Source organism: Musa acuminata, chromosome BXJ1-4, assembly GCF_036884655.1.
Source record: "Musa acuminata AAA Group cultivar baxijiao chromosome BXJ1-4, Cavendish_Baxijiao_AAA, whole genome shotgun sequence".
Lineage (NCBI taxonomy): Eukaryota > Viridiplantae > Streptophyta > Magnoliopsida > Zingiberales > Musaceae > Musa > Musa acuminata.
The window spans coordinates 43,730,409-43,756,728 of record NC_088330.1 but is presented as its reverse complement, the minus strand read 5'-3'; the positions used below and the strand labels follow the sequence as shown (position 1 = coordinate 43,756,728).

The window sequence follows — 26,320 nt, the reverse complement described above, 5'->3', positions numbered from 1 at the left end:
CTGTGTTTCTGGAGAAAAACCAGTGAGATTGTGGGTTGAGCAATGATCATGGAGATGTGATATGAATTGTGGTTTGGTTTCCTTCTGGAACTGGTGATACTATTTTTTTTTTTTGTTCTTCTCTCTTTTTGTTAGTTTCTCATGATCCGTTTATTCGGATGATGACGACGACGACGCAAGCAAGTTGTCGAGTGATATTTATGAGATTATAAGAAAAATGAGACATCATCCAAAAAAAATTTCATCCGGAAATAAACATATAAAAAGATAGTTTTAGAAAAATCAACCAAAAGATCTAACATATCTTAATATTATAATTAGCTTTTAAATGGTATTAACATAAATCAATGTCTCGATTTATATAGATAAATACTAACTAATATTACCAAACCTCGAGGGGTATACACGAAATTTTATCGCCTTCGTGTATGTGTATACATCATATACGTATATGTACGTATAGATGTCCATATACACTCAATCCAATCTTCTGATTCCGCAATCCAACATCCTCACGCAATTGAATTTGTCGGGGTATAAAGATAGCGTCCGTCGCAATCTCTTGCGGCACAATCCAACACGAATCCTATTCCCGGGATTCAAAGGCTAAGCTCTGCCAAGTTCCAACCCCTCACGTTTTCCCTCCCTCTTCTTCCCCTCTCAATCCCTCCTCCTGCCCTTCGCTAATTGCTAATTGCTCGGTCGGTGGCTTCTCCCCAAGAATAACGCACCTTTCGCCCGTCTACTCCCGATTCGTGGTTCCAGGTAGAATCTTTCTCTCCCACGACCGACGTTGGCGCTCTGTTCTCTTTCTTGATTTCGGCTTTTGCTGGTTCAAACCGAGGGTTTTGCGATGGTATTTCTAACTGATCAACGTGTTTTGGAGCTTGTTCTTGGTTGCTTCGGTTGCGGGTTTGGGATTGGCATCACTCGAGAACCCGAGTGATGGTAGTCTGAGGGGTGCATCGAGATGAGAGGTGATGATGAAAAAATTACTTTTTTTCCTGGCTGGTTAAGGATATTTCAGCAAACAAAGGAACTTTTTGCTTAGCATTGATTGATTTGCCTGGACGAACTGCTGGTTAACTGCTTGATTGCTCCAGACGTCAGTTGGGCCTTGTTTTTTCTCTTTCAGGAAGGTGACATATCTTGGTCTACTTTATATCGTGGCTTGCGGTTTATGCTGATGTTCTTTCTCACCTTGATCGTGTGGAGAACAAGAATGTGAATTTAGGTAAAAATTTGGAAAGCTGGAAGATTCGAACACTTCTAGGAGAATTCTTTCCTACCATGGAAATCTCTTTAAGTCCCATCCTCTGGAATTCTCCAAAGCTAGGCAACTTACTGTACCCATTATCAAGATTCATACACTAAATAAACTCAGAACAAGACCTTATAGACGGTCTAAAATATATAATAAAAATAATGATAAAAGTAAATCCATAAATAATGATAAATTAATTCTGAGAAATAACTATTACTAGTAGCACTAAGTGAGGAGGCTCGGTTGATCCCATCCCTTCTTAACACTAGGATTGGGTTGAGAAGGCTCCGGTGGTTCCGTAGACTTGCTTTAGCATCTCAGTAATTATTGGCCTCTGATTTCCTTTTGGTAATGTACTGATGACACATTCAATTTGGCTCTTTCTGTGTGTCACAAGTCAGTGTGTCTGTACATTAAAGCACAATTTCAGTTGTACAGATGAAATCCCATTCTGCTCTTGACTTGTTTATTAAGGCCTTTTGTGATGTCTGATAGAAATGATACAGAAGAGTAATGTCCTATTTTTACGTTTGTGGCAGCTTCAATAAGTAGGCTTCTTGTATTTTCAGCAATGTAACAAGATTATATATAGGATATGAACCATTTCGGGTAGAATGCCTGTCTTATTCTTTACTTGCAAAATTTGCTTGAAGTAAGCAGTTGTTGTTATTACTTATGCTATGCTTCTTCTGCATGCAATAAGGCTTCTAATTGACTCTAAGGAAAAGGCTTTTAGTTTATGCTAGACTGCATATCATTTGCAAAAACATGTTCTACCTTTTTTAGCATATAAATTAACTCATTTTGAATTTTTGAAAAATAATATATTCATCTTAAAAATATATATGTTTTGCGTGTAATAATTGTTTCATTATTGATTGAATTCTTGAATCAGGATATATGTCATAATGCAGGTTTCTAAGACTCAGGTAATGGCAGAGCAGTCATACATCTACCAGGCTGGGTGGCTGGTCAGAAATTACTTGCTAGCAGATCATCTTGTTGCATGTACCTCTGTCCTTGTTGGCATTTATATGTGCAAGATGGTATGTTTCATTCCCATATATCCTCTCCTGAAAATTTGTTTACCAATGCTTTGTTATAATGCATATCCCTGGTCTTCTGAAGGAAAATATTCAAGAGACTGAAAAAGAACTGCTAAAAGCCAAATCTGCTTCATATTAGTATCTTTGGATATTTGGTTAAGTCTTTTGAAAACCATGAAGCGCCCAGTAAGAATAATCTGTTCTCATTCAAGGGACAGAGATGAGAGGAGCATTTTGAGTTGATTATAAAGTTTAGACAAACAAGCTCACCCACTGTCTAAAAATATGTTTCCTTTGATGAGCTGTTAAAAAGTATAAAGTTGCTTTTCCCTTTATCATTTTGAATCTTTATTGGTGTTTAGTACTTATATGGATTCTCATTCCCTCCGCTTCTCCATCCAATTTCCAATTATATCGTGGGCATGTGCCTATTCATGCATGTAGACTTCTGTACAGGGATCAATGATTTCTTACTTGGATATCTTAGGTGTCTCATTTAACTTCTTAACAGTCTGCAATTCTCAGGCATATGATGTTACCCATATGATTAGTTCTCTTTACTATAAGGGATATGCTTCCCTCACAAAGATCCAACGTATCGAGTGGAATAATAGGTGAGAAGTTATTATTAATTGCATACCATTTTTGTTCTTGAGCTCTCACGTATAAGGAAACTACTTTTGCAGGGGAATGTCAAGTGCCCATGCGATTTTTATCACGGCGATGTCATTATATTTAGTATTCTTCTCAGATCTTTTCTCAGATCGCACTGAAGGGCTAGTTATATTCCGGAGTTCAAGTTTATCTATATTTACATTAGGGGTGAGAACTTTCTCAACGATATTTACTTTTGTGCCCACTTCTAGTACTGCTATTAGAACTGCAAGTCCAGATGCTGATAAATTCGACAGGTTTCTGTTGGATACTTCGTGTCGGACCTTGCAATGATCTTTTGGCTATATCCTTCCCTTGGTGGAATTGAATATGTAAGGACAATCTCAGAAGCTCAATTAATGTGTCAATGTTTTATGTGCTGGTTTCTTAGAATTTTACTTAAAATTTTAACTTGCTTTGGTCTTGCTTGCGAAAGACTATGGTCATGTCTGCCTTCACCAATACCTGTTTCATATGAATTAAAAAAATTAGGATTTACCTTTTCAGGTTCTCCATCATCTGCTATCTGCAACAGCAATTTCTTACACTATGTTGTCCGGGGAAGGGCAGCTGTACACATACATGGTCCTTATTTCTGAGACCACAACACCTGGAATAAATTTACGATGGTACCTTATTAATACTGCTGGACTTTATATCATTGTAACATTAAGAAGTCAGATTTCTTAAATTAACAATGATTTGTTTTTCTTCTTCCTGAAGGTTCCTTGACACTGCTGGAATGAAAAAATCTAGCGCATATCTAGTTAATGGTGTCATGATGTTTATTGCATGGCTGGTAAGTGCAAGATCGTGTCGTTTGAGAGCTCCTTATAAAGCAAGTTGTTATTTTGAACCTTTAATCATTCTTATTGAAAACCTTATGAGAAAGATATTTTGGACTAACCTTGACAGCTAAAAATTAACTTCACTTGATTGTTTCTTTTTTTATATTTAAAAAAATCTGATTGCAGTTTGCATGACAGTATAATCCTCTTGTAGCCTGAGCCTTCTTGTGGCAACAACTTTACATGTCACTTTCATGTGCTCTCACTTTGAGACTTTTGCTCTTGTCATCTCTTATCAATTAACCTTCAGGATCTCATATTCCATATCAAAGAAAACTATTGCTGCTAAAGTTAATTGGTAAAAAAGAATGTACTAATTTCATTTAAGAATTCACTGGTTCACTAGAAATAATGAACTTATGCCATCTAATTTAAGAAGAAAATGGATGAATTTGGAAAAACCACATCAAATAAGAATCTTCTATAAGACATTTGGGGTATGATTGCATCACATACAAGTTTGGAAAAATAAAACTAGTAAACACTGTTCTGTCCTAATTATGGTGGGAGGAAATTAAGCAAATTATTTAGAAAAGGTTGGTCAGGCTCACATACTCTGGAGTTATTAGATTGATTAATACCCATCAATGCCCTTTGTGGTAGCCATTTGCAGAAAATGAATCTGAAGTAGTGTTACTGATGCAAATTAATTAGTCCTTGAACCTTAGTTAAGTCGATGCTGCTTTGTCGCAATCTACAAAGTACATGCATCTCTCTTTCAACCATTGAGCCATGTCCATAGCTTAATTGACCACTCTGTTACTTGAATTTCATACAATTTTCTTAATTGCTTTATGCCATAATACCAAATGGAATTCAGTAAATCTCCAACACTGTTTAATATGTGTGAGCTAATAATTAGTTAGAGTCAGACTTAGGGATCAATGGTGGATCTTGCTTCAGTGTAGCTTGCCATCATGATCTAGATGTCAAAGGCTTATCATGGGAAAGCCTCTATCATCCTAAGGGTAAGGCTGCATATGTTTCACACCTCTCAAACCCTGCACTGTGAATAGGCTCGTGCAACCGGCCCATCCCTGTTTTTATGTTCTCTTATCGTAATTTTATTTACAATATATGGTCTTATGCCTATGTTGCTAAATAGTATTATTTGAGCCAAGTGATTATCGTTATGCAGGTGGCAAGAATATTGTTGTTCATCTACTTGTTCTACTACATCTATTTGTATTATGATCAGGTGCGGATATTCTTTTATATTGACTCTGTTTATGGCAAGATTTTGCAAATTCTGACCGAACATTAATTCCATAATCCTCTCCTCTTCTCACAGATCAGGCAGATGCACACTTTAGGCTACCTTCTTACTTTGCTGGTACCCGCAGCACTATTTATCATGAACATCATGTGGTTTACAAAGATTCTAAGGGGACTCAGAAAGACACTAGCCAAGCGGCAATGATAGTTGATGTCCATAAATCTCCTGTATAAAGTTTCTGATATCATCAGCATAGGAGAAAGTGAAAAATAATGAAGCTTACTAGCAAATGAATCACTGTTAATATTGGTTTTGCCGTTCATTCTTTAACCTCATTTAGTGTATATTCTGGAAAAATGTTTATACTAAAAGTTGTAAGTTATTTTTCCCAATCTGATCTGTTCATAATCATGATCATTTTGACCATGCTGAGATGATGAATATTTTGACCCTGGTCCTAACCAGAAGCTTACATCCCTTGATACACTATTCAAAAGTATAGTACCCGGTATGCTAGAAACATGTTGCTTAGCTTGCAATCAGGTGATAGATATTGAGTTTTTTCGCTCTGAACTTGAACAGAATCTGAATCCTGTGTAATTTGTCATGGTCAACTGTATGCATCTTCCACAGTTTAATTACTTTCATTATGTGCAAATGTTTGAATTGGTCCTCACTGTAGTTGTTAGGCATGCATATATATTCATTTGAAGGTCTAGTCCTAAGGTAGGATATAGCTGAGTGAAGGTGAGCTTCATGTGTCATGAATCTTAGTTACAGTGATCTATATATGGTGTGCATGCCTGTATTCTCTTGTGCAGTCCATTTCTTCTTGTTCATCTTCCATTTGTTCAATGAGATTGAGGAAGATGCTTATATATCCTCAGTTCACATTTCCAGATTCCATGGCTTATACTATCAGGATATGATTTTGCTGCTTAATAATCAGTATCCAACTTGGTTCTTCACACCATTGACTATAAACTTGCATGATATTATCACTGCCACAAAATGCACAGCTCTTCTCACACCCTCCAAAGATCTCTTCAGGTTGTCCAGCTTATCTCTGTATTCATCAGAGAATGAGAGAAGTTTGCAAGCACTCTATGCCTAGTATGCAGATGATTGTTCTGGCATACTTCCATTCCTGTTGAAACCTGAATTGGGTATTCTTTTCTCCTTTTACAGCAAGTCGTATTAGAGTTCAGAAATTTTGATGATCAAAGATTCAATGAGGATGAAGATTGGAAGGAGGTTGAAGTAGAGTATCTCCTTTTGTATTTTAGATTCATGAAGTTAGTGTTCAAGGAGGACAAGGAATCTTAGTTCGAAAAAAAATTATATATATATATATTTGGAGGAGGAGAATAAGATGTGAGAAATACTTTTAAGTTTACTATGTTACTCTCTAGGGTGTTTCTATACTTCTCTTTAGGGTGTATAAAAAGGGTGTTTTTAGAATGAATTGTGTTTGAGCGGAGATAACTCAGAGACTTTATAATTTATTTTACATGATAAAAAATTTTATTTACATTAAAAATGTAGATGAGAATTGTCAACCGCATTTATCTTATATCGATTTTCTGATATATTTTTTTATTGTTAATTTGTGTGATTTCAAAAAAAAAATTCCCCTTTCCAATAAGACAATGAAAGTTAATCCATCGCTTATACAGTGTCAAACGCTTAACCATTATTAGCTCTCATGATAATTTCATGTGATTTGGATTGTTTCTAATGTTGCATGCACATGAATAACAGAACCTGATATAGACACCCATCTATACATCAATAATGAGATAAAATGAAGAGACATAAATGCATATGAGAATAATAATAATAAACATAATAATTATGTTTTATCTTTATGGGAACATAGCACATTAAAATTGAAGTTCACAAAAAAAAAAAAAAAAAGAATCACAGAAACATACTTGTCTTATAATTGATGAGTCCCATAAATACTACTCCATTTGCACATACATGGTTATAATAAGAAAAACTCAAAACCATTTCCATCAAAATAAAAAAATAAAAAATAAAAAATAAAATAAAATTTCAACAAAGGTTTTCCTTAAGTGGAGTGAGTTGTTTATGCCAACAAGCAACATCAAATCCACTATAAATTCTGCTTCTCTGTTGATGGCAAATCATTGAGATAATATAAATGTATATGTTAACAAATACCTAACTGTGACAAAATGAATTCAAGTCTTCTGCTTTAATTGCTAATTTGGTCAATGGTGTGATGTATGATAAATTTTTGAGCATCAAGCTTTGTCCCTGCTGTCTCTTCCCACCCAAATATAGGGTATGAAAACAAGGCCACAGATAAATATTGGCTGATGTCTGAAGGTACAGCTGATTTAGTACACAATGCTGTCTGTAGCAACAGATGAATTAACTCATTGCCTACTAATTGAGTTCCAAGCAAATGCTGGACCATCCTCAGGTCATACATGATACAAAATAACATAAATCATAAACAACAAAACATACTGAGGAGATATTTATTGTGCCAAAACCCACCAACATTAGGGGAAATGTCTTTATGTGATTCATATGATTCATTTAATTGTGCTAAAACACACACAACCTTGTCACTTAATTATTTATGTAGCCTTGAGTGCATTAAAATCATCCTGGTAAAATGTCAAGAAGACAAAGATTGATGCTTTACTATAGAAGATGCACAAATAGAAACAATAAGAGGATGGATAACTAGAAATGCTAGCAACTACTACATCAGTGTATAAAATAAGCTTAATTCAGTACATAAATCACAATTCATATATAAAGAGCAACTTATTAAGATTTATCTACATGTTTAGGCTAATAAAAGAGTAACTAATAATAATAAAAGAACTATAAATTATAAGGTTATAAGAGCAAGAAATAAACTGCAGCCAACTCATAGGACTCATTCAATCCACAGAGGAGAGAGAGAGAGTGTGTGTGGGCATGGCTGTAATTTCCCACAACAAATTGCTTTGACCACTGCACTGTCTCCCCCTGCATTCCAAGTACTTGTGGGTGGGTTCACAGATACAACAAAACAAAGCATCTCTGACACAAAAGTAAAAGCCACCTCTCTCTCCTCGAGGCTTTCGAGTGATTTGGTGAATCCAAGCACTGACACTTTTTCTAAGTAGATTTAGTTAGAGATAACCTACCTAGTTCAGCACAGAATACATATATCTAAACTGACACATACAAATCTCAATCTCTCTGCAGCTCCCCACCCTTTTCATGCCACTGTGTCATGTGCCATGCACACAGAGTGAGAGAGAGAGAGAGAGAGAGAGAGAGAGAGCATCTCTCTCCATGAGCAGTTGTGAAGCAATCATGACCTCAAAGTCACAGCAGAGATTCCCACAAGCCCAGCATGATTAATGATTGGAAGTGAGAATGGAATGGCTGATGGAGGAGCTTAGCCAGTGGTGAGTGTACCAAATCACTCTCCTTTCCTGGCCCTGGACTTTTGTGTGACACCTACAATCAGGTTCTTTGTTCATTTATTTCTGGAGCTTCTGCATCCTGTCAGTGGCCAAACCAAGGATTGAGCTGGCAAGCTTGTTGATGGCAGAAGCCAGGCCATCCATGGACTGGCTGCTCATCTCTGACTTTGACTCCTCCAGTTTGGCCTTCCTCTCCTCAATGCTCACCAGATCTTTGTGCCTGGTCTCCTCCTTCTGCTCTCCTGCTTGCAGCGCCTCTGCTATGATCGAAGCACATTTCGAGATCGCAGAACTCAGCTCCATGGTGTTGCTTCTGCTGCTGCTGCTGCCTCCTCCTCCTCCTCCTCGTTTTCTCTTCCTCTCTGGTGATACTGAATGCTGACTGTCTTCGGAATCTGTAGCGATAAGGAGAAATTACACATGGAAAGGAAGAGCCTGAAAGCAACTCACAGCAAACTCCATATGCCATGGAAGACTATAACTTACGTTAGAAGGTAGATTGTTAGAAGCATTAGTAGCAGAACAAATATAGACATAAATCTCTCTCTCTCTCTCTCTCTCTCTCTCTCTCTCTCTCTCGCTCATAGTTCAGTTGAAGTTCCTGGAAGGAGAGAAACAGATATGCAGCGCTGGAATGCAAGCAGCTGCATTTTGGAATAGAAGCATGGCTTGATCTATTAACTGTTGAATATGTTGGACCGAGAAGTCTAACCTATGGTGGCCATTGGTCGAGAATGTGACGGAGGATAAGGAGGAAGGGGCGGCGCAATCATTGGCGGTTCCGGAGCTTGTGATCCTGCACCTGGGCTGCTGTGCTGCATCGAAGCTGAGGCGCCCCCGAGTTGCCTCTCCTCTTGCACTGGCCTCGCGGCGGCCACACATGCACCACCACCACTCGCCTTCTCCGCCATGGCTCTCCTCTGCACCACCTCGGTTAAGGCTTCGAATATCTCAGGCAAGAGATTCGAGGGCAGGTTCTTCTCCTTCCTCTCATGCCTCTCGAGCTTCCAGTAAGATAAACCTGGGTTTCCTCCGGCGCTCAAGCTCAGCTCATATGTTCTGACCTTCTTGTAATCCCTCATGAGATTATCCCACCGGTCATTGCACTGGTTTTGGCTCCTGTAGCACCCGTGTCGCCAGCAACAGTCTTCCACCCACTTCCACCTCATCTCTTGTGGCCTGCTACTGCCGATGCCGCTGCTGCCCCGCGGCAACTCCTTCAACCTCTGCGCCCTCCTCTCGTAATCCATCTTCTTCGCCTCGATCAGAACCATGGTCTCAGTAAGACTCCAGTTCCCTTTTCTGTACTCCCTACATCTGTCTTCATGTTCTTCTTCTTCTTCTCCCACCCCGACCAACGCATTCTTCTCCATCTCTATCCTGTCTTTCTTTAGCATCCGTTTCCTGACTCCCTTTCAACCTGCAACCTTCGACCCAGGAACAGAACATGGCGCAAAGGGGCTCTCATGGTTTTGTAGTGGGGCTATGGATTGCATGCAAATAAACTAGCAGAAGCGCAGGAAAAGCAGCATGCCGTGGTGATTGCATGCAGATATAATAACAAAGCGGGAGAAAGCAAAGGATCCTGGCATGGCGATGAAACTTTTTAGCTTTTCCTTTGCCCTCTCCCACTCTCTCTCTCTCGCTCTCTCTCTCTCCCCGGCTTTTTGTGAGCTCTCGGCATGATGTGGGTCTCACCGAAGCAGCAAAGCCCTCAAACTCCAAGCTTTTCTTTAAAGCCCCCGACCTACTCATCGGTGCAACCTTACGTTGGCTTGCGTTGATGGATGGATGGATGGACGGCTGGATGCTCATAATAACCTCTACCACATGCTTGGAGAAGGAGAAAGCAGCATCATGTACATCCACCGAGCACCTGGTGGGCATCATTGGAGGATAGAAGATAACAGGATCATCATAAGACGAGGCCACAAACATCCAATCTAGCTGACAGCTTCAGCGAGCCACCCTGTGGATCATCATGTGTGCATGCTGCACAGTAAAAAAACGCCAGCTTTTCCAGAGTTCCCTGGCATCTTCATTTTTCTTCCAACTGTTCCTGCGTTCTCTGTCTCTTCCAGCATGCAATCCTTCATACTCTGCTATGGACAGAATCAATGGATCCGACCACGCATCGGGATATCAAGCTATGCTTGCGCGAACGTTAAAGCGCCTGTTTCATGATCAACCTAGTAGAACCGTTACAAGCAAAGATACCACTGCTACAATTAATAATTCGGATCACCTACTGGAACTGTTACAATCAAGATAACACTGTTACAATATTATCTAGTAATTCGAGATGCCCGACAACCTCGTAGAACTGTTACAATGTCCTGCCTCGGAAACGGGGGATGTTTGTGACGTTTCAAACCACTAATCTCCCGATAACAAGCAAATCCATTATTTTAAGCGTCCTGTTTATGTGATTAATTAGATAATGTTGTTTGCTAACTAACAAATGAATTGAAGGGGCTGTCGATCCATTTGACTTAATTAACATGCCTAAAATGAATTCGATATAACGGCTGCGACAAAGGGCTGCACTGACATAACGGGCGTAATATATATATGTATCGGAATAGTCGTCACTCCGACCTGCCCGACTTCCCTTCCCGAATGATCTCCCCGAAAACCCGAATTATCCTCTGGCGGTAGTTCCGATCCCGCGATGCCACTCGTCGATGGCCTCCGATGCGGGCTTTGGGGTATGTGATTCCTCGATCTTGGTGTTTTGGGTCTCCGATAAGGGTTTTGGTTCCCTCTTCTTCGATCCATCTCACGCCCAAAACCGTGTCGATTTCAGAGGGCGGAAGGCACGGAGAGCAGCTTGAAGAAGATCAAGCGGTTCCTGCTGCAGGCCCCGCTTCTCAAGCGATCGGAAACGGTGCGGCTTCGGATCTCTTGTTGTTCGTCGTGATTCCAGTTTCGCTTCCATTGATGTCAACATCATTTGCATCTGGTAGAATTTTGGGTCCTATCATTTTCTTGAGCATGTAGGATTTACTGTTATTGTATACTTCTCTTTTTTGAGAAGATTAAGGAATTGCCTCTTTAGTTTATAGCGTATGAAAGATACACATGCATTGTACTTACCTTATTACGAGAAGATAAATGACAAAAGGACCAGAAAACCTGCGAATCATCTTATACGACTGTTACCTCTGCTCAATTCAACATGCTTAAAGACCTTGTATAAGCCAGTTGTTATACTCCCGAGGTTTCTACATTAGAAGCCTCCATAAGCTGCCAGGACCATCACATGTAGATCGTCTGCCATCTATTTTGTTGTTTATATCATGCTGTCACCTTCCCCCTATTTGGAGGTATTTCGCCACTCTGGAATTATAGGTAAGCAATGATGTTGAGAAAGCATTTGTTGTAATTATTTTCCTAGAGTTGGTTCAACTGCTGGTAAAGTTCTCTTCTCTATGTTGATTATGAATGGCATTAGTTACGCATTCGCTTGTTGCATTGGAAGCAAGGAAAGGAAGGCATGTTCGTAGACTGAGTCAGTACTCAGATTGAGTCGATGTCGTAGGAAGGTTCAAGTTAGTGGAGAAGTTGCATTCCTTGCGAAGTGCAAAATTATATAATTTGCAACATTCTACTTAAAGTTGTGTGGAATCTGGAGCAAACAGGTCAATTTAGAGTGGGATCTGTAGCAATTTATCATGGTTAGTGAATTAACATTTTTCATTATATGCATCTAGAAGTTCACACTTGATAACCAGTGTACTTATGGCTGATTAAACCTTAAAGGCATCTACTAAACTCTCACTTTACTAAATGTTAATTTCTGCTGTAAAAATTTTTAGTCATCCATTATGCAGATTGTAAAATTTATTTAGTCACCCACTATAATTATATAGTTCCTCTAATACTGTTACTCTTATATAACCACTAAACGAACCTCGGGTCCTGCTGAAAATCATCTAACTTGGGTATGCTTATCTGAGTTCGGGTGTTCCTGTCTGAGTTCTGGATTGACAATATTTTGTTTCAAGTTTCAAACTTTTCTCTGTGCAGTCTGTTTCTGTATCTGTTTATCATGTCTGATTTTTAGTTATGTTGACACTTGACAGATTCCAACAACCAGCGCAGCCCAGTTGGTGCTACGGGCTTACAGAGAGGGTCTGAGTAACTTCAATTGGAATGATTCTACATAATTAAGAACAGTTGCTACTTTGGTTGCAGCTGCTAACTCAACTGTGATGGAAGCATCAGAAGAAACTGAAGCAGCAATGATGATCTCCATGAGAGCTGCTTTGGGCTTGGTGACTAATAATCCAAATGAAGGTCATCTTGATGATCTTACAATTATGAAGGTACCTTACTGGCGAGACTTGATCTTATGATGTCACAGGGATTATGTGTCTGCAATATTTTATTGGAGTGCAAGTGCCTTTATTTACCGGATTTATCGCTACTGGTCTCATTTTGACTTTGTTTTGTTTAAATTGTTACAGCATATCTCAAATGATCATATGGAAACATATAATTAAAATAGTGTATGTGATGATTTTATGAGTTGATATGCATATAGTTAAAATTGCATAGCATATGGTTTTCATTGTGGTTAATGTTCATAGGAACAAACTTAATTGTTGGAGAGTTGGCATTGGAGTGGCTATTCAATGAAATTGTCGGAGGCCAAGAGTCTAAGAAATTGTCTAAAAGATAGAGTTTGTGGCATGCATCATGGAAAATAGGATGGTAAATACAGGGTGCATTTAGAGTTCGAAATTCTGTTGAATGGATCTGAGCTTATGGACATATACTTTCGAACAAACAGTCCAGTTTGTAGTTAAGCTAGAATTTAGAGTAATTGGGGCAGAAAGCCTGTACTATAGAACCAGTTAGAAAACGAACATATTGGCTGGCCAATTCTTGATAAACAATGTGAATTGCTCAAGATGGTACATGATCACAAATGCATTAAGAACAGAAAAGGGAAGAGTTGTGGGAAGCCTTTCAAAATAGGAGAGTGGAGGTCACTGGTAAATAGTGAAAAAGAGTTTACCGAGGCTTTCATTAGCGTTCCTTTAGTGAGATCATTGCCAGAAGATCTACATCTATTTTAATTCCAGTATATAATTTTACTTAGTAATTGGATTTTTATGTTATTTTACTGAAATATCACTTTAAGTTTCAGTTGGTAATTGATGGTACAAGAGCATGTTGTCCATGTAGTACTTGTAGAAGCATTGATTTACCTGGTATTCTGCAATTTCAGGAACCTCACTTTATGATCACTTGTAGATTCTATTTGCTCCTTACTTAAAACTGTTATGCAGTTCATTTGTGACTAATAGTTTTCTTTTAACTTTTACATGTCACATCTTTTCTTAACAGATTGCAAAGCAACATAAAGCAGGCCTGTGAAGAAAGATCTGAGTCTGCTCTGGTGCTGATGACACTCTTCCGTTAACAAAGCATGCTGACTCATCGAAGGATGATGTCGGCGAAGCTTGCTTAAACGATTCTGGATTAGTCTCGGTTTCCATAGACAGCGTGGTTCAGCTAGCAGAAGGTGGAGTGGAGATCCATTCATTTGGAGATGCTGAGTGGTGTGGCTTCCGATCTACTGATGCAAGGATAGCTGATGTACGTGAAATCTCCCTTGAAGCAGGAGGCATCTTGGCCATTTTTGTTGTTAATCCAACAGTTGATTGTCATCAACTTGAGCTGCCATTTTTGTTGTTAATCCAACAGTTGATGGTCATCAACTTGGGGGGATCACTTGGCCACCTTGATGCTTAGACCATTTTCAATAATTTTGTAATGGTTTTGTGGGTAATGCATCAATTAATATGATTGAATAAAGTTTGTACCGTGACATGCCGAGGCATCTGTTTGAAAACTCGACTCAATTCGAGGGACAGTACCAGGATATCCAAAAGAACTGCCAGAAAAGAGGTGTGTCTAGTAATCATTTGTTGGATGTTCTGGTGTCTGTTCCATTGTTACAACTAGCCATTATATCTGTTCCATCTTAATGGAGTTTAAATTTGTGCAGATCAATGAAGGCTTTTTTTTATCCATTCAAGATTTGGCTTGATCAGACCAACCATCTTATTGGGTGAGCTAAACTTCGCGATTAATGCCATTAAATGTTTCAGTTATGCTCTCTGATTCTGTGTCTCCTAGAACGTTGCAGTTGATTCCTGAGATATGGTTGAATTATGCATCATGGTGTCATTCCAAAATAATATATATGTTTACTGGAATGAATTATGGTACAATTAATTTATTTGATGTTCCAATTGGATATGTTTGCATTTAGAAGACATTGTTGAGTTGTTGACCATGAACAGTTGGTGAAAACCACTTTATATCTTGTTGTGAAAAGATTTACACGTTCATAGACTTGCTACTAATAAAATATTTAGTAAGAAAAGTCTAAGAAAGAGACCCTCATTGAAGCATGCTGCTGATAAACTAAATGTGGTTGATCTGATGACAAGTAAATGATCCATCAAGATAAGGAAACCATAATAAAGTCAGAAAACCACCTCCTGAACCTCATCCTCCTGCCAAAGTAAAAAAATTTCAGAAGCATCCTTGAGAGGCAGCATCAAAGAGTGACAACACAAATTGTTTTCAGGTTTGATTTCTGATCAACAAGTGCATGTTCATTGTTCTTATAAGACTTCCCAAAGGCCATCAACACTGGTGGTGTTGGTGGTCAAGAGCTGCAATGGTCTCTCTGCCTTTGTAAGGTTGGAGTTCATCAGTCATTTTCCACCCTTTCCTCTTCATTAGATCAAGTTGCTGCTTGTGTTGTGGCATCTTTTCTGGTAGTTTTGGTTCTCATTCCAGTTCAAGATCAGTGAGACTGGTGGCTGATTCAAGGAGGAAGTAGGTAGCAAGTATTCTTGTTCTGGAACAGTGAACATGTGTGGTGACATGTACCATCAGTTTCACTCTGCCTTTTCCTTTCTCTCTTATTAGCATTTGACTATTCTAATCTTACTGACAAGAAATATAGTTTTGTGTATTATACCACAACCTGACAAATAATTCCCTGGCAAATTCAATATGCCACATCACTGTGAAGACAACCAATAAAGGCTTTTTCTTCTTCTTCTCTCTCTCTCTCTCTCTCTCACTGCTCAGCTCAATTAAATGTCAGCTGGAAGCTGTCAACCAATAGTATTCTGTGATCAATGACCAATACTTTTTTATCAAGAAAAAGTCCACGAGAAACTTTGCCACGAGATGTGACCAGGGAACAAAAGGCTTTTGGCATTAGTGCTCAAAAAGTCAATTGCTATAACTTCTATTTCCTCCAGGAAACCAACAAGGGAAATATTTAATGAACCAACATCCACCTTTTCTTTAGGGTAAGATTGGCAGAATGAAATCTACAATGAAATCCGTCTTTATGGAACGCTAATTTCTTGCTTGTTATTGTAGGCGTTCTCTAGATTAACATTTATATGGTGACCATTTTTTTCATTAGAATCTAGATGTTCTAGGAATTTTATCATGTGAGACTAGTAAAGAAAGTATATCATAGCAGAGGTTATAATGTAAACTCTTTTGGATTTTGTTCCCAAACTTCAATATTTGACAGTAATCTTGACATCCATCACTTTGACTATAAGGTTTTGGACATTTATTGGAGCTAGTGCAAAACATCTACTTCAGAAACTGTTAGGGAGACAAATGCTGAGGCAGTATTTTGAAAATGTACCTTGAAACTGAGCTAGGCTTAGTGGCATTGCATTGTTTCATATCCTCTCCTAGATACAATGTGATTATACTTGAAGATAAACTTGTGCATCAAATTCAACCATCACCTAGATTCAACATATGTAGTCATGAAAAGTGTCCTTCCACTATTCTATTCTGATTATAATTGGTTCTTTGTTCTGGGGACAACCAAGGAATAGTTTGTTTCCTTGCTTGTTCATGAGCCTTTTGTTGGCTTCTGCAAGGGATTACCCCCCCCCCCTCCATTATTCTCAACAAAAGAAAATACCTTGTCTGAGTTTACCTAATAACTACTGGTGCATTATTTCTTCTCTTCTACAAATTAACAGCCTTAAACAGCAGAGCATTGTCTGAGCTATGTATAGCTCTGTTTGTTAATGCAACAAACAGAGCTATACGAGACATTAAGAACAAATAACGCAATTTAGCGTATTAGTATTCTTCAATGAATGTGAAGAAATGTAAAAGTAAATCACAAAGCTAGAATCACACTTGATTGCTAACTAAATTTCAGTAGAGTTGACCTCCTAACATTTTCTGACACTTGATTGCATTTGCATACAACAATCTAATGTAGCTTTCTAATGTAGCTTTCAAGGTTGACTTTTGTGGATTTATTGTTTCTTTTTTTTTTCTTGATACTATTCACAACTGATCTAATTTTGATGTAGTATACCCAAATTTACTTTTATGAACAACAATGACATCTCCCTACTAGCTCCTTGATAGCAAGAAAGCATGTATGGACACCAAAATTAACTTCTTTGAAACCTCTTGATTTGTTTGGATTTCTTTTACTCAATTGATGCTAAGCCAATATTTATCATATGAAAAACACATTTTGTGTAAGTTTCACAAGCCTTAAAAAATAAATTAAATTCACTTGTTCTAAAGGAAATGCTAAAATGTGTGACAAACAGGGTTTTTTTTTTATCATATAATTATTATAACAAGCAAATTACTAATTTGAGATGTTTGGACTTAGTTAATGCCTTGGCATGCTCTTTGCAAACTCTGTATCTGTGGCTTTGATACATGAATATCTGATCAAGATTACATGTTTCTTAAAGATGCAACTTTGACCTTCTGTTCTATCTCAAAAGAAAAGTTCAATGTTCAGTTTTGTTGTCATCAAATGATCTCTTGGTTACCCAGTACTATTCTCCCCTTTCTCTAAGCCTCGATGCAGTCTGAACAGTGTGAAACATATGCAGACATTCTGTAGAATTATGAACAGACATGGTTTGTCTGATACAGTGAATTAGTTTGCCATGGTGCCTGTTGTCATGCTCGAGACTATTCTAGTCTCGAAGCCAGCATTCAAAAGTGTGCTTTGTTTCTTGTCCACTAGCAACCATATAAAAGTAGAGAGCTGAGCTTGTCCATTAGTTACCATACTCGGACTTTGTGTTCCATTGGTTACAAAACAGATGCTGTCGATCTCAATTGAGTTCTCTCCTCTCCTTGGTAGCAATGTTGATATGCAACATGAAACTTGGTTTGGTTGGCAACTTTATCCACTTTGTTAATGATTATTATTCATCAGGAGTCATTGTGGAACAACTCAGGAGATGATATTAGATGTGACATGAAGACGGTAGGTAACAAAAAGCTAGTTTTTGTGGTTATTGGCGTTTATGTCATTTGTCTCACTGATCCCAGTGCTCCACAAACTTTCTGTGCATTGAGAAATATGTGATCTTGCAGTTTCTTCTTCATAGAAGGATTCTAGTTTAGCCTGCCCCATGGGAGAGGTTAGAAACTGGAATCAGATTCTGCAGGGAGATACAGAATCCAAAGTTTCTCGGGGTTCTCTCACTTTTCTACCGTCTTTCAAAGGCAAGTGGAGAGAAATTTTGTTGAACATGAAGAAACACTCTCTCTTTTTCTTTATCTCGATTGAGGACTCACCACTTGGATCAGAATTTATGTCACGTGGTAAATTTTATTGGGTGCTTTTCCATGCACTTGTGATCACAGAAGGTATTTCATGAACGCATACTACTTTGAAATCAACAAAATTTCATGAATATATTTTATATGTTATGTGAAAGGGTTATCTCATTTTCTCTTTTTATAGGATCATCGCATGAAGTATTTGTCAAAGCACCACCTCAACATCAATGGTCCCATCAGAAGACTAGGGCAAATGTGGTTTTCAGTGTTCTAAGGTTGGTGTTAGATGAGGCTCATCAATGTTAATCCCAAGTTTAGTTTAGATCATGCTTCTATCAGTGTCCCTGTGCCATCAACCACCAGCACAATTGGCATCCCCCACTCCAGTGGATCGGTGGATGAAGTCGTATATATGGAGGGGGAGGGTTCAAAGATGATGTCTTGACCAAGGCCACCTCCACCACCTTTTAGGGTCTCCGTCGTGGCCTCGCAGCCATGAGATGAGAACACTCATTCAGAAGAAAGAGAAGGGAGGAGAGAAGATAGTGATGGAGGAGATGGTGAACAAGAGGGAGGAGGAGGATGATGTGGTGCTTCCCGGATTCCGATTCCACCCCACGGATGAAGAGCTCGTCGGGTTTTATCTCCGCCGGAAGGTGGAGAAGAAGACTCCCAGCATCGATATCATCAAAGAGATGGATATCTACAAGCATGATCCATGGGATCTACCAAGTAGGTTCAGCTGCCTGATCCATACATGCACGCACTGAATCCTTTTCATTCTCTGTTGGTGGCGTCACAGGAGTCGTCACTGCCGGAGACGAGTCGTCCTACTTCTTCTGCCGTCGAGGGAGGAAGTACAGGAACAGCATAAGGCCGAACCGGGTGACCGGGTCCGGTTTCTGGAAGGCCACCGGCATCGATAAGCCGATCAACTCCTCAGGCGACTGCGTCGGCCTGAAGAAGTCGCTGGTGTACTACCGAGGGAGCGCCGGGAAGGGAACCAAGACAGACTGGATGATGCACGAGTTCCGCCTCCCCTCCGGTGACAGCAGCATCGCCGACGACACCAGAAGCACGCAGGAAGCTGTGAGATCTTCTCGCTTCGCCTCCTCGTTTGCAGAATCCTCACCCCGGTGCGTTGCGTTGCAGGAGATCTGGACCATCTGCCGAATCTTCAAGAGGAGCGCCTCCTACAGAAAGCAATCGAGCAAATGGAAGGCATCATCAACCCACAAGCGAGCTCCAGCTGACTCCAGCTGCGTAACCAGCAGCTTCGATTGCGACAACGGAAGCGACTACAGGTGCTGCGCCTCCTCAGGCTACTCTTGCTCTCAGGAGCACAACCAGGTGCATGGATGGCAGTGCAACTCGATCAGCCAACCTCCATCGCTGTACTCCAACGTGGTTCAGAGTCCAAGCACGAATGAGTTCTTCAGAGATGGCGACTGCTGGGACGAGCTTGGAAGGATGATGGAGTTCATGGCAGACCAAAGCGTCCCTATGAGTGTGGATACAGTTAGAGGGATGTATCATGATGCATAGTAACGCCAACAACTAGATAGAATAAGGGAATAAGAAACGGGAAGCCCGTCAGTGATATGACTGCTTCATGCTTACACTTACCTTCGATGTCCCAAACAATATGGACGGAATAAATTGGAATGGTTGCTCGGTATGTCATTCATTTATGCTGATTCCCTGATAGATCTAATCGTTTCATGGTTGGATTGATATTACAGATGCGATAATTTCTTTCATATCTTAATCAGTAGTATTCTGAGATTAAACATTTTGATGATCCAACTTCACAAATGGATTAATGCATTATTGGACCGATCAATTTGTGAAGCAAATTGTTTTCACTGGTGTCATTCACCCTACTATATATATTCTACATATTGTTTCAATTTTCATCCAAATAAGAAAAGTAACTATACATATTCTACATGTTGTTGATCAATCAATTATAATAAGTATATTATGTCAAATTAAGTGCAAGACCAGTTGTGATAGAAAGGAATACACAGCAGCCACACAATTGGAATGGACCATGTCAACTGTGGAGTGCTCTTGATTAAATGTATCACGATAAAGAATGCTTAAAATGTCCCAGCAGCAATTTCCTCATCCTCTTTGCAACCTGGGAATGGGCCGAGTCATATCGGAGAGGATCGAGATCAGATGGCAACAGATACAATGAATCGATGTGGATAACCAGTGGGCTGGCATAATTACTGTTGACATGCCTCGAATTTATGAGTAGAGAGACTGTCGAATCATGATATCGATGTTATCATTATTATTATTATTATTATTGTTATTATTATTGTAATGTTTTCTTCAGAAAATTTCCTCTAAAATATCCTATGATGATCATCTTCAACATCCAGATCGTACACTTTCTCGTCGTGTTCATCCGCTAACCAAGGAAGCCAAGCATGTCATGATCCAACTCCAGAAGAAACTTCAATGATCCGAGAAAACTGGCACTCAAAAATGGATCGGCAGGCTTCTTCAAACGGAAGAAGCTGCAGTGTCTGCCTCTCTTGGAGAAGAAGATGTGCCGCCAAGTCTCGACTGCCACTCGAAACTGCGAACAGTACCTGCCGGCAGACGTTCCATCAGCCCATCGCTGCGCACGCTTTATCTTCCTCACGCAACCTCTCCTTTTCCTCGGCAAAAGCAAGCGTGCTTTTTTGCTACACCTCTTACCGTGTCCACCGTGCGACTTTTCTCATCCCCTTTAAGCCTTTTCACTGACATTTTCTTCCCCACTGAGGAAGTTTCCGACACACGACACCTCCGTCTGCAGCGATCAGAATAATAAATCTGTGAATGCAAACTCAACATTATTCATGGATGAGATGTCACTCGGTAGATATTCCCATGTTCAAATGTGCGAGTGTTTTCGTAATATCGAATACTTTTTTCTCAAATGATATCTAGTAAATTATCGACAGACAAATATCACCGAACTTTTGTCTGCAATGCTGTCGATCTTTTAGTTCCATGAACAAAGAAGAAGTACAGCCAAACAGGCCCTGCATGCTTGCTTCCTGTATCATGACAAGAATAATCACAGGTATAAAGCGGGAAGCAAGTACACAAGACGAAGTAGAGAGCTCCCGCTTCGCTCTTCCCACCACCTGCACCGGTGGCTCTGTGAGCTCTCATGTTCCCCATCATTTCGAGAATGTCACTGAATAGCTCCGTTGCTGTTAACACCGTGGGATTGTCCGGCCAACAGCACACCGGCATACCTTCTTTTCCTTTTTCTGGTCTACCGTCGTGGTCTGTGAGTGGCTCAGTTAGAGCTCTGACCACTGGAGACTCGTGAGCTTTGCAGCACAAACACATCTAATTAGTCTTTGCGCCCACTTTTTGCTTGCAGGGACGTACTACTCTGCAATTGTGAGATCAGGACCCCAGAAAGGACGTGAGAGACGACAAGGAAGCATGGAGCAAGGTAGGCCCAACACCGTCGAGATCTCCTCACCATGTACGTTTCGACTGTGTTTGCCACCAACACCATCATCTTGTCTTCAGACACCCACACCATCTCCTCCCTTGCCTTCCCTTCCCTTCTCCCTCTCCCTCACCCATCTTTGCTTTATTGTCTCCTCGCTTGTCGTTGCTTGCTTTCTCTTTTTCTGTTCTCTTCTTCTGGGAGGTTATTTAAGGCAAGGTTGGATTCCGACATGGGCTGTAAGAAGCAGTTGGTGCGGACAGATTGAAGCCGGGAAGTGTAGAAGGATGAAAGGGGAAGGGAGGAAGCACACCACGGCTTCGCCATGCGCGGCATGCAAGCTCTTACGGCGCCGGTGCACGCAGGGTTGCGTCTTTGCTCCCCACTTCCCCTCCGACGAGCCGCAGAAGTTCGCCAGCGTGCACAAGGTGTTCGGCGCTAGCAATGTCAGCAAACTCTTGCGGGTCTCTCTCTCTCTCTCTCTCTGTCTGCAGTACGGAACATTAGATGAGATGCATGGCTCGATCAGAACTCACCATGTGAATTATCTGCGCGAGCACAGGAGATAGCGGCGCAGCACCGAGGAGACGCTGTGAGCAGCCTGGTGTACGAGGCGAACGCCCGGGTGCGAGATCCAGTCTACGGGTGTGTGGGCGCCATCACCTCCCTCCACTGCCAAATCCAGGCTCTCCAGGCACAACTGGCCGTGGCTCGAGCCAAGATGCTGCACTTGCGCATGAGTCACGCCGCCTACCTCGCCCGCTTCACCCACACCGCCATGGCCACCGCGAGCACCTCCTACACGGGCTCTTCGTCCATGTCGCCCGAGCACAAGCAGCTGATGGAGCCTGACACGACCAAGTCAGTGTTTCCGCTGGACATGGCGATGCTGGACCAGTCTAACTTGGGAGAGCCACAGATTTGGTCATGTTAAGACCCGCCATTACACCAACGCATTCCTCCTCATGTGCACGGGCAGTCTGGTCAACCTGATCGATCATGTATGCACAGCACATTGCAGCATTTTTGTTCTGGATATAGGCTGCACGCATCTGACCCCTCACATGAAAGTATATATTACATGGTTATATGTAACCTCTTGACGATTAATTTGCTTCATATCTCATCAATATGAAGTGATTAGTTGAGATATTATTATTTGGACAACACCAAAGGAATTTGACCGTTGGAGCGTGCGTCACGTGACCAGATCTCCTTAATCTGGCCGTTACAACAACCGATCTCTTGGCGTTTAAACTCGACCGCCTTCCGTCCCCTCGATTCGAATTATACTATTCCTCCTTTCGGTTTCCTCTCCACCCCCTTTCCAAGACCTCAAAGAATTCGAGGAGATGACCGGCGGTGTCGTTGGCAGTAGCAGCGACAAGCACCGGCACCCGCTCCACGAGATCGCCGAGAGCGTCACCCACAAGCTCCTGCTCAAGCAGTGGATCAAGGAGGAGGAGCTCGTCGCCCGCCGCATCGCCCTCCGGGAGTCCCGTGTCGACGCCGTCCGCCGCGAGATCGCCGCCCTCTACTGCGCCTTCTTCGTCTTCCACTCCCTCATCCTCCTCCTCCTCTACTCTGCGTCCGCCTCGTCCCCCTCTGCCGCGTGCCGCCGGTCGTGGATCCCCTGCCTGTGCTCCCTCCTCTGCTCCATGGCCGTCGTGTGGGCCATCCGCTACAAGACCGACACGGAGTGCGTGCTGGAGCGGCTGCTGGAGAGGGAGAGGGAGGACGGGGTGCTGCTGGGCAAGTGCGTGGAGGAGCTGAAGCGGAAGGGCGCGGAGTTCGACCTGCTCAAGGAGGTGGACGCGCTGCGGCGGGCCAAGAGTCTGCGCGTCGAGGCCAAGGTGCGTAAGTGGTCGACCAGGGATGTGGCCACCATGGTGCTCCTCTTGCTGTCTTGCGTCGTGTTGGGCCTCACGAGGTTCGTGCTCTGCGATTAAGGATCTCCGTTGCGCCTCGAATCGAGGCTTTTTCGGCTTGTTTATCGAAATGATGGCAGAATGATGCTTGTTCTGCTGTCATCGTTCTTCTTCTGTGACCGAAACCTCCCCTCTTTGAGGTGTCATGTAATAAGATTGATAAGATGAAGTACAATAGTTTCGAGAATTCATGTAATTGGAGCTCATCGGTATCTCTACAGAGTAAAAAGGAAGAAGACCCTCCGTCGATACACCATGAAGTTTATCTACAACAACAGCTTCCATGGGCGGATCAGCGAACAGAGAAAAGAAGAAGCCAGGAAGCGGATTCGATTCGCCGGGTCAATTCGGGTCGGAGGACGAGTGGAACAACTCGTCGAAGGACCGGAGCAGTCCATCCTCCTCCACCCTACTCCCGCAGGCCGCGAGGAGGCGGCGGAAGAACGGGACCGGGCAGGGGATGCGGAGGACGCCGCGCTGCCCGTAGCCGTACTCCTGGGCAGACCGGCGCAGCAGCTCGAGGAAGGCGGGCCGGGCGAGCAGCTCCATCCGGACCTCGAACCGCTCCATCTCCTCCCCCACGTGGAGCGGCACGTGGCCCTGCGCCGCCGCCGCTGCCGGCCGCCTCCCCTTCTCCCACCCCCGCATCGCCGGGCACTGGGAGCAGTCCGCCACCCGCGACATCCGTCGGATCATTCTCACCTGCGATGGTGGGAACGGAAGGTGGGGGGGCGTATTTGTAGACGGCTAAAAATCGGTGCCGAGAAGGTCGACGGGGCGGGTACGTCTCGGCAGGTACGACGTAAAACCCTTCTAATTTTACATTCTTCATTTTAGCTGTTCCGCAAACAGGAAACAGCTCTTTCCTCCATAATGTGGGATCCACACCTCTCCTGGCGTGCCACCTGGGACACCAAACCTCTGAACGAATCTCAAAGCATGAGATCCATAAAATGGTGGGCCCACATACAGACCTAAATCTAACGCTAAAATCATACGAAGAAACTACACTCTAATTGGGCATGGTCGATGCCAATCATATCATTCAATGTTGCACCTACTCTGGTTTGACTCTTGTTCCTCCCTTGACCTTTTTGGTCACGCAAACACCTTTTATCGACACAAGAGTACAACATACTTACCCTAAATAAATAGGTTTCTAGAAGCCAACTAGCACACTAATACCTTGGAACGATAAGCATCAACCAAAGCCCCCCAAGGAACCAAAAGGGAGGAGCAGGTGAAGTGGGACTCTTTTTGGGGTTCCGTAGTCATCTTGGTACGGTTTCCGTGACGCACTCTTTCAGTGGTGGTGGCGGTGGCGGTGGTAGTAGTAGTAGTATTGTGGTCCACTCCACCTCTGGTAGTGGAAAAAGGAAGTAGAGAACAAAGAGTTGTGGGGCCAAATGAATGAACCTAAAAGCCACTTTTGTGGCCACCAAACGATTATAGTGACTGCTAACCAGTAGATGTGATCGTAATAAGATCTGGGGCTTGTACTTGCAAGGGAAAGAGTGATTAGGTGAGGAGAGCATGCAAGTTTTCTCCGTAAAAGTGGCGTTGGCCATGAGAAGTAGCGTGTGGGGGAGTGGATTACATTCAATTTATAGAATGTTGAAGCCGCCACCAAATTGGACCACATTGGATCCAAATCGGACCACAGTGATGGTTGGGGTTTCTATAGAGCTATCTCACATCAATGCTATCAGGATAAGGCTTATCAAGATAGAAAAGGGAGCAATCCAAAAAAAAAAAGGGGGTAAGCATGTTAGTGGGTCAATTTCTTTCGATATCTTTCACGGTTTATGTGTTGTGCGTTGATTGCTTTTAGGATCAAGCTGCAGTTTGATCTTGTCACCCTACTTTCCTACGATGTTAGGAATCAAATATTGACAACCCTAAATCGAACTAACATATATCAATCTAAGCTTGTGAGATTGTAAGTCAAACCTAACATATATAATCTGACTATTAGCTAGCAACTATGAAACGATTCTTTTTCATTTCAGATATGAATATACAGTGTCATACAAGAACCTACCTAACTCCTTCAGGATTTGGTGAAGGGTGGAGCTCAACTGCCACTACCATCGACCATCTATCTATCTATTTTAAACGTCAATATATACGGATCAAGTTCATCTGTGTATGTTAGAATTCTTGTGGTCCACCAGAATTCGACAAAGATAAAGGCCCAACCCATCAAGCCTGGTACGAGTTGCCAGGTGATTCAAAACCCAGAAGTTGTATGCAGTATGGAACACTTAATTATTATTATTATTTTCTTTCCATCTCTAAACTCTATAGAACATAATTTTTTATTTAATTTAATTTTTTTAATATCTCTATTCAAGCTTATATGAACATTTTTTTTCTCAATCAATTCCAAGTCTCAGAGAGAGAGAGAGAGAGAGAGAGAGAGAGAGAGAAGTAAGATTGAAAGCTATTTTTCTGGCAGTCGGCGACTCGAAGAGACGCAGAGAAAACCACGGGCGGAGTCAGTCCCTTCGCCTGTCACCGCCACAGCAAGCGGTACATTGCATGGATTATTAGGCTTCTCTTTATGTGACCGGCTGGACCCAGGACGGTGTCCTGCTCCAAGTCAGCGACTCCAACAATGAACAACTCAGTACGAACACCGAGACAAAACTGTGTCGATCTAGAATGTCATAGGTGTGCATCAGCTTCTTCACGACGAGAACCATGCACCGCCACGAGAAGATCACATTTTGTTAATGCTTTTTATCATGGACGGCCAACAAAAATAATACCGTGGACGGCCGCCGACAACCCGCAACGCAACTGTTGGTTTGTCGTTTTAG

The 26,320-nt window shown here is 41.7% G+C and overlaps 5 protein-coding genes, 1 long non-coding RNA gene and 1 pseudogene across 12 annotated transcripts; 5 read left to right on the top strand and 2 right to left on the bottom strand.

Moving 5' to 3' along the window:
* Positions 1-560: 560 nt before the first annotated feature.
* On the top strand, positions 561-5,420 carry LOC103982215 (uncharacterized). 6 transcript variants are annotated; one of them, XM_065180259.1, is made up of 10 exons: positions 561-765; positions 887-977; positions 2,179-2,310; positions 2,836-2,924; positions 2,997-3,132; positions 3,222-3,296; positions 3,472-3,593; positions 3,688-3,763; positions 4,951-5,010; positions 5,109-5,420. In XM_065180259.1, the coding sequence occupies exons 3-10, from the start codon at positions 2,197-2,199 to the stop codon at positions 5,259-5,261; spliced, it is 825 nt and encodes a 274-aa protein (XP_065036331.1). In that variant the 5' UTR covers positions 561-765; positions 887-977; positions 2,179-2,196; the 3' UTR covers positions 5,262-5,420. The 6 variants fall into 6 exon arrangements, with proteins under 6 accessions (XP_065036331.1, XP_009397344.2, XP_009397346.2 ...); XM_009399069.3 differs by lacking the exon at positions 887-977 and having other exon boundaries at positions 2,160-2,310; XM_009399071.3 differs by lacking the exon at positions 887-977 and having other exon boundaries at positions 562-765.
* Positions 5,421-8,412: 2,992 nt separating this feature from the next.
* Positions 8,413-9,981, bottom strand: LOC135672681 (trihelix transcription factor ASR3-like). The gene is made up of 2 exons (XM_065181180.1): positions 9,199-9,981; positions 8,413-8,881 (listed from the first exon to the last, which is right to left on the bottom strand). Exons 1-2 carry the CDS (start codon positions 9,881-9,883, stop codon positions 8,544-8,546), a joined length of 1,023 nt encoding a protein of 340 aa, XP_065037252.1. The 5' UTR covers positions 9,884-9,981; the 3' UTR covers positions 8,413-8,543.
* Positions 9,982-11,081: 1,100 nt separating this feature from the next.
* Positions 11,082-14,806, top strand: LOC135671889 (uncharacterized). Its single transcript, XR_010512877.1, has 5 exons — positions 11,082-11,194; positions 11,293-11,373; positions 12,572-12,814; positions 13,842-14,405; positions 14,506-14,806. It is a non-coding gene; the product is annotated as an uncharacterized LOC135671889 (long non-coding RNA).
* Positions 14,807-18,370: 3,564 nt separating this feature from the next.
* Positions 18,371-19,779, top strand: LOC135671888 (transcription factor JUNGBRUNNEN 1-like; annotated as a pseudogene). The gene is made up of 3 exons (XR_010512876.1): positions 18,371-18,833; positions 18,904-19,190; positions 19,254-19,779. The product of XR_010512876.1 is annotated as a transcription factor JUNGBRUNNEN 1-like (transcript).
* Positions 19,780-21,246: 1,467 nt separating this feature from the next.
* On the top strand, positions 21,247-22,778 carry LOC135671885 (LOB domain-containing protein 4-like). The gene is made up of 2 exons (XM_065180255.1): positions 21,247-22,034; positions 22,133-22,778. Exons 1-2 carry the CDS (start codon positions 21,561-21,563, stop codon positions 22,502-22,504), a joined length of 846 nt encoding a protein of 281 aa, XP_065036327.1. The 5' UTR covers positions 21,247-21,560; the 3' UTR covers positions 22,505-22,778.
* Positions 22,779-22,786: 8 nt separating this feature from the next.
* LOC135671886 (uncharacterized) lies at positions 22,787-23,694 on the top strand. The gene has a single exon (XM_065180256.1). It carries the CDS (start codon positions 22,923-22,925, stop codon positions 23,517-23,519), a length of 597 nt encoding a protein of 198 aa, XP_065036328.1. The 5' UTR covers positions 22,787-22,922; the 3' UTR covers positions 23,520-23,694.
* On the bottom strand, positions 23,664-24,228 carry LOC135671887 (auxin-responsive protein SAUR71-like). The gene has a single exon (XM_065180257.1). The coding sequence runs from the start codon at positions 24,192-24,194 to the stop codon at positions 23,841-23,843; it is 354 nt and encodes a 117-aa protein (XP_065036329.1). The 5' UTR covers positions 24,195-24,228; the 3' UTR covers positions 23,664-23,840.
* Positions 24,229-26,320: the final 2,092 nt, after the last annotated feature.

Excerpts from the sequence above, each read along its gene's own strand:
- LOC103982215 (XM_009399069.3), top strand. The coding sequence starts at position 2,173 with ATGCAGGTTTCTAAGACTCAGGTAATGGCAGAGCAGTCATACATCTAC. Across the intron at positions 2,311-2,835 it reads GCATTTATATGTGCAAGATG|GCATATGATGTTACCCATAT; the intron begins GTATGTTTCATT and ends TGCAATTCTCAG. Across the intron at positions 5,011-5,108 it reads TCTATTTGTATTATGATCAG|GCAGATGCACACTTTAGGCT; the intron begins GTGCGGATATTC and ends CTCACAGATCAG.
- LOC135672681 (XM_065181180.1), bottom strand. The coding sequence starts at position 9,883 with ATGCTAAAGAAAGACAGGATAGAGATGGAGAAGAATGCGTTGGTCGGG. Across the intron at positions 8,882-9,198 it reads TCGACCAATGGCCACCATAG|ATTCCGAAGACAGTCAGCAT; the intron begins GTTAGACTTCTC and ends TTATCGCTACAG.
- LOC135671885 (XM_065180255.1), top strand. The coding sequence starts at position 21,561 with ATGGAGCAAGGTAGGCCCAACACCGTCGAGATCTCCTCACCATGTACG. Across the intron at positions 22,035-22,132 it reads ATGTCAGCAAACTCTTGCGG|GAGATAGCGGCGCAGCACCG; the intron begins GTCTCTCTCTCT and ends GCGCGAGCACAG.
- LOC135671886 (XM_065180256.1), top strand. The coding sequence starts at position 22,923 with ATGACCGGCGGTGTCGTTGGCAGTAGCAGCGACAAGCACCGGCACCCG.
- LOC135671887 (XM_065180257.1), bottom strand. The coding sequence starts at position 24,194 with ATGATCCGACGGATGTCGCGGGTGGCGGACTGCTCCCAGTGCCCGGCG.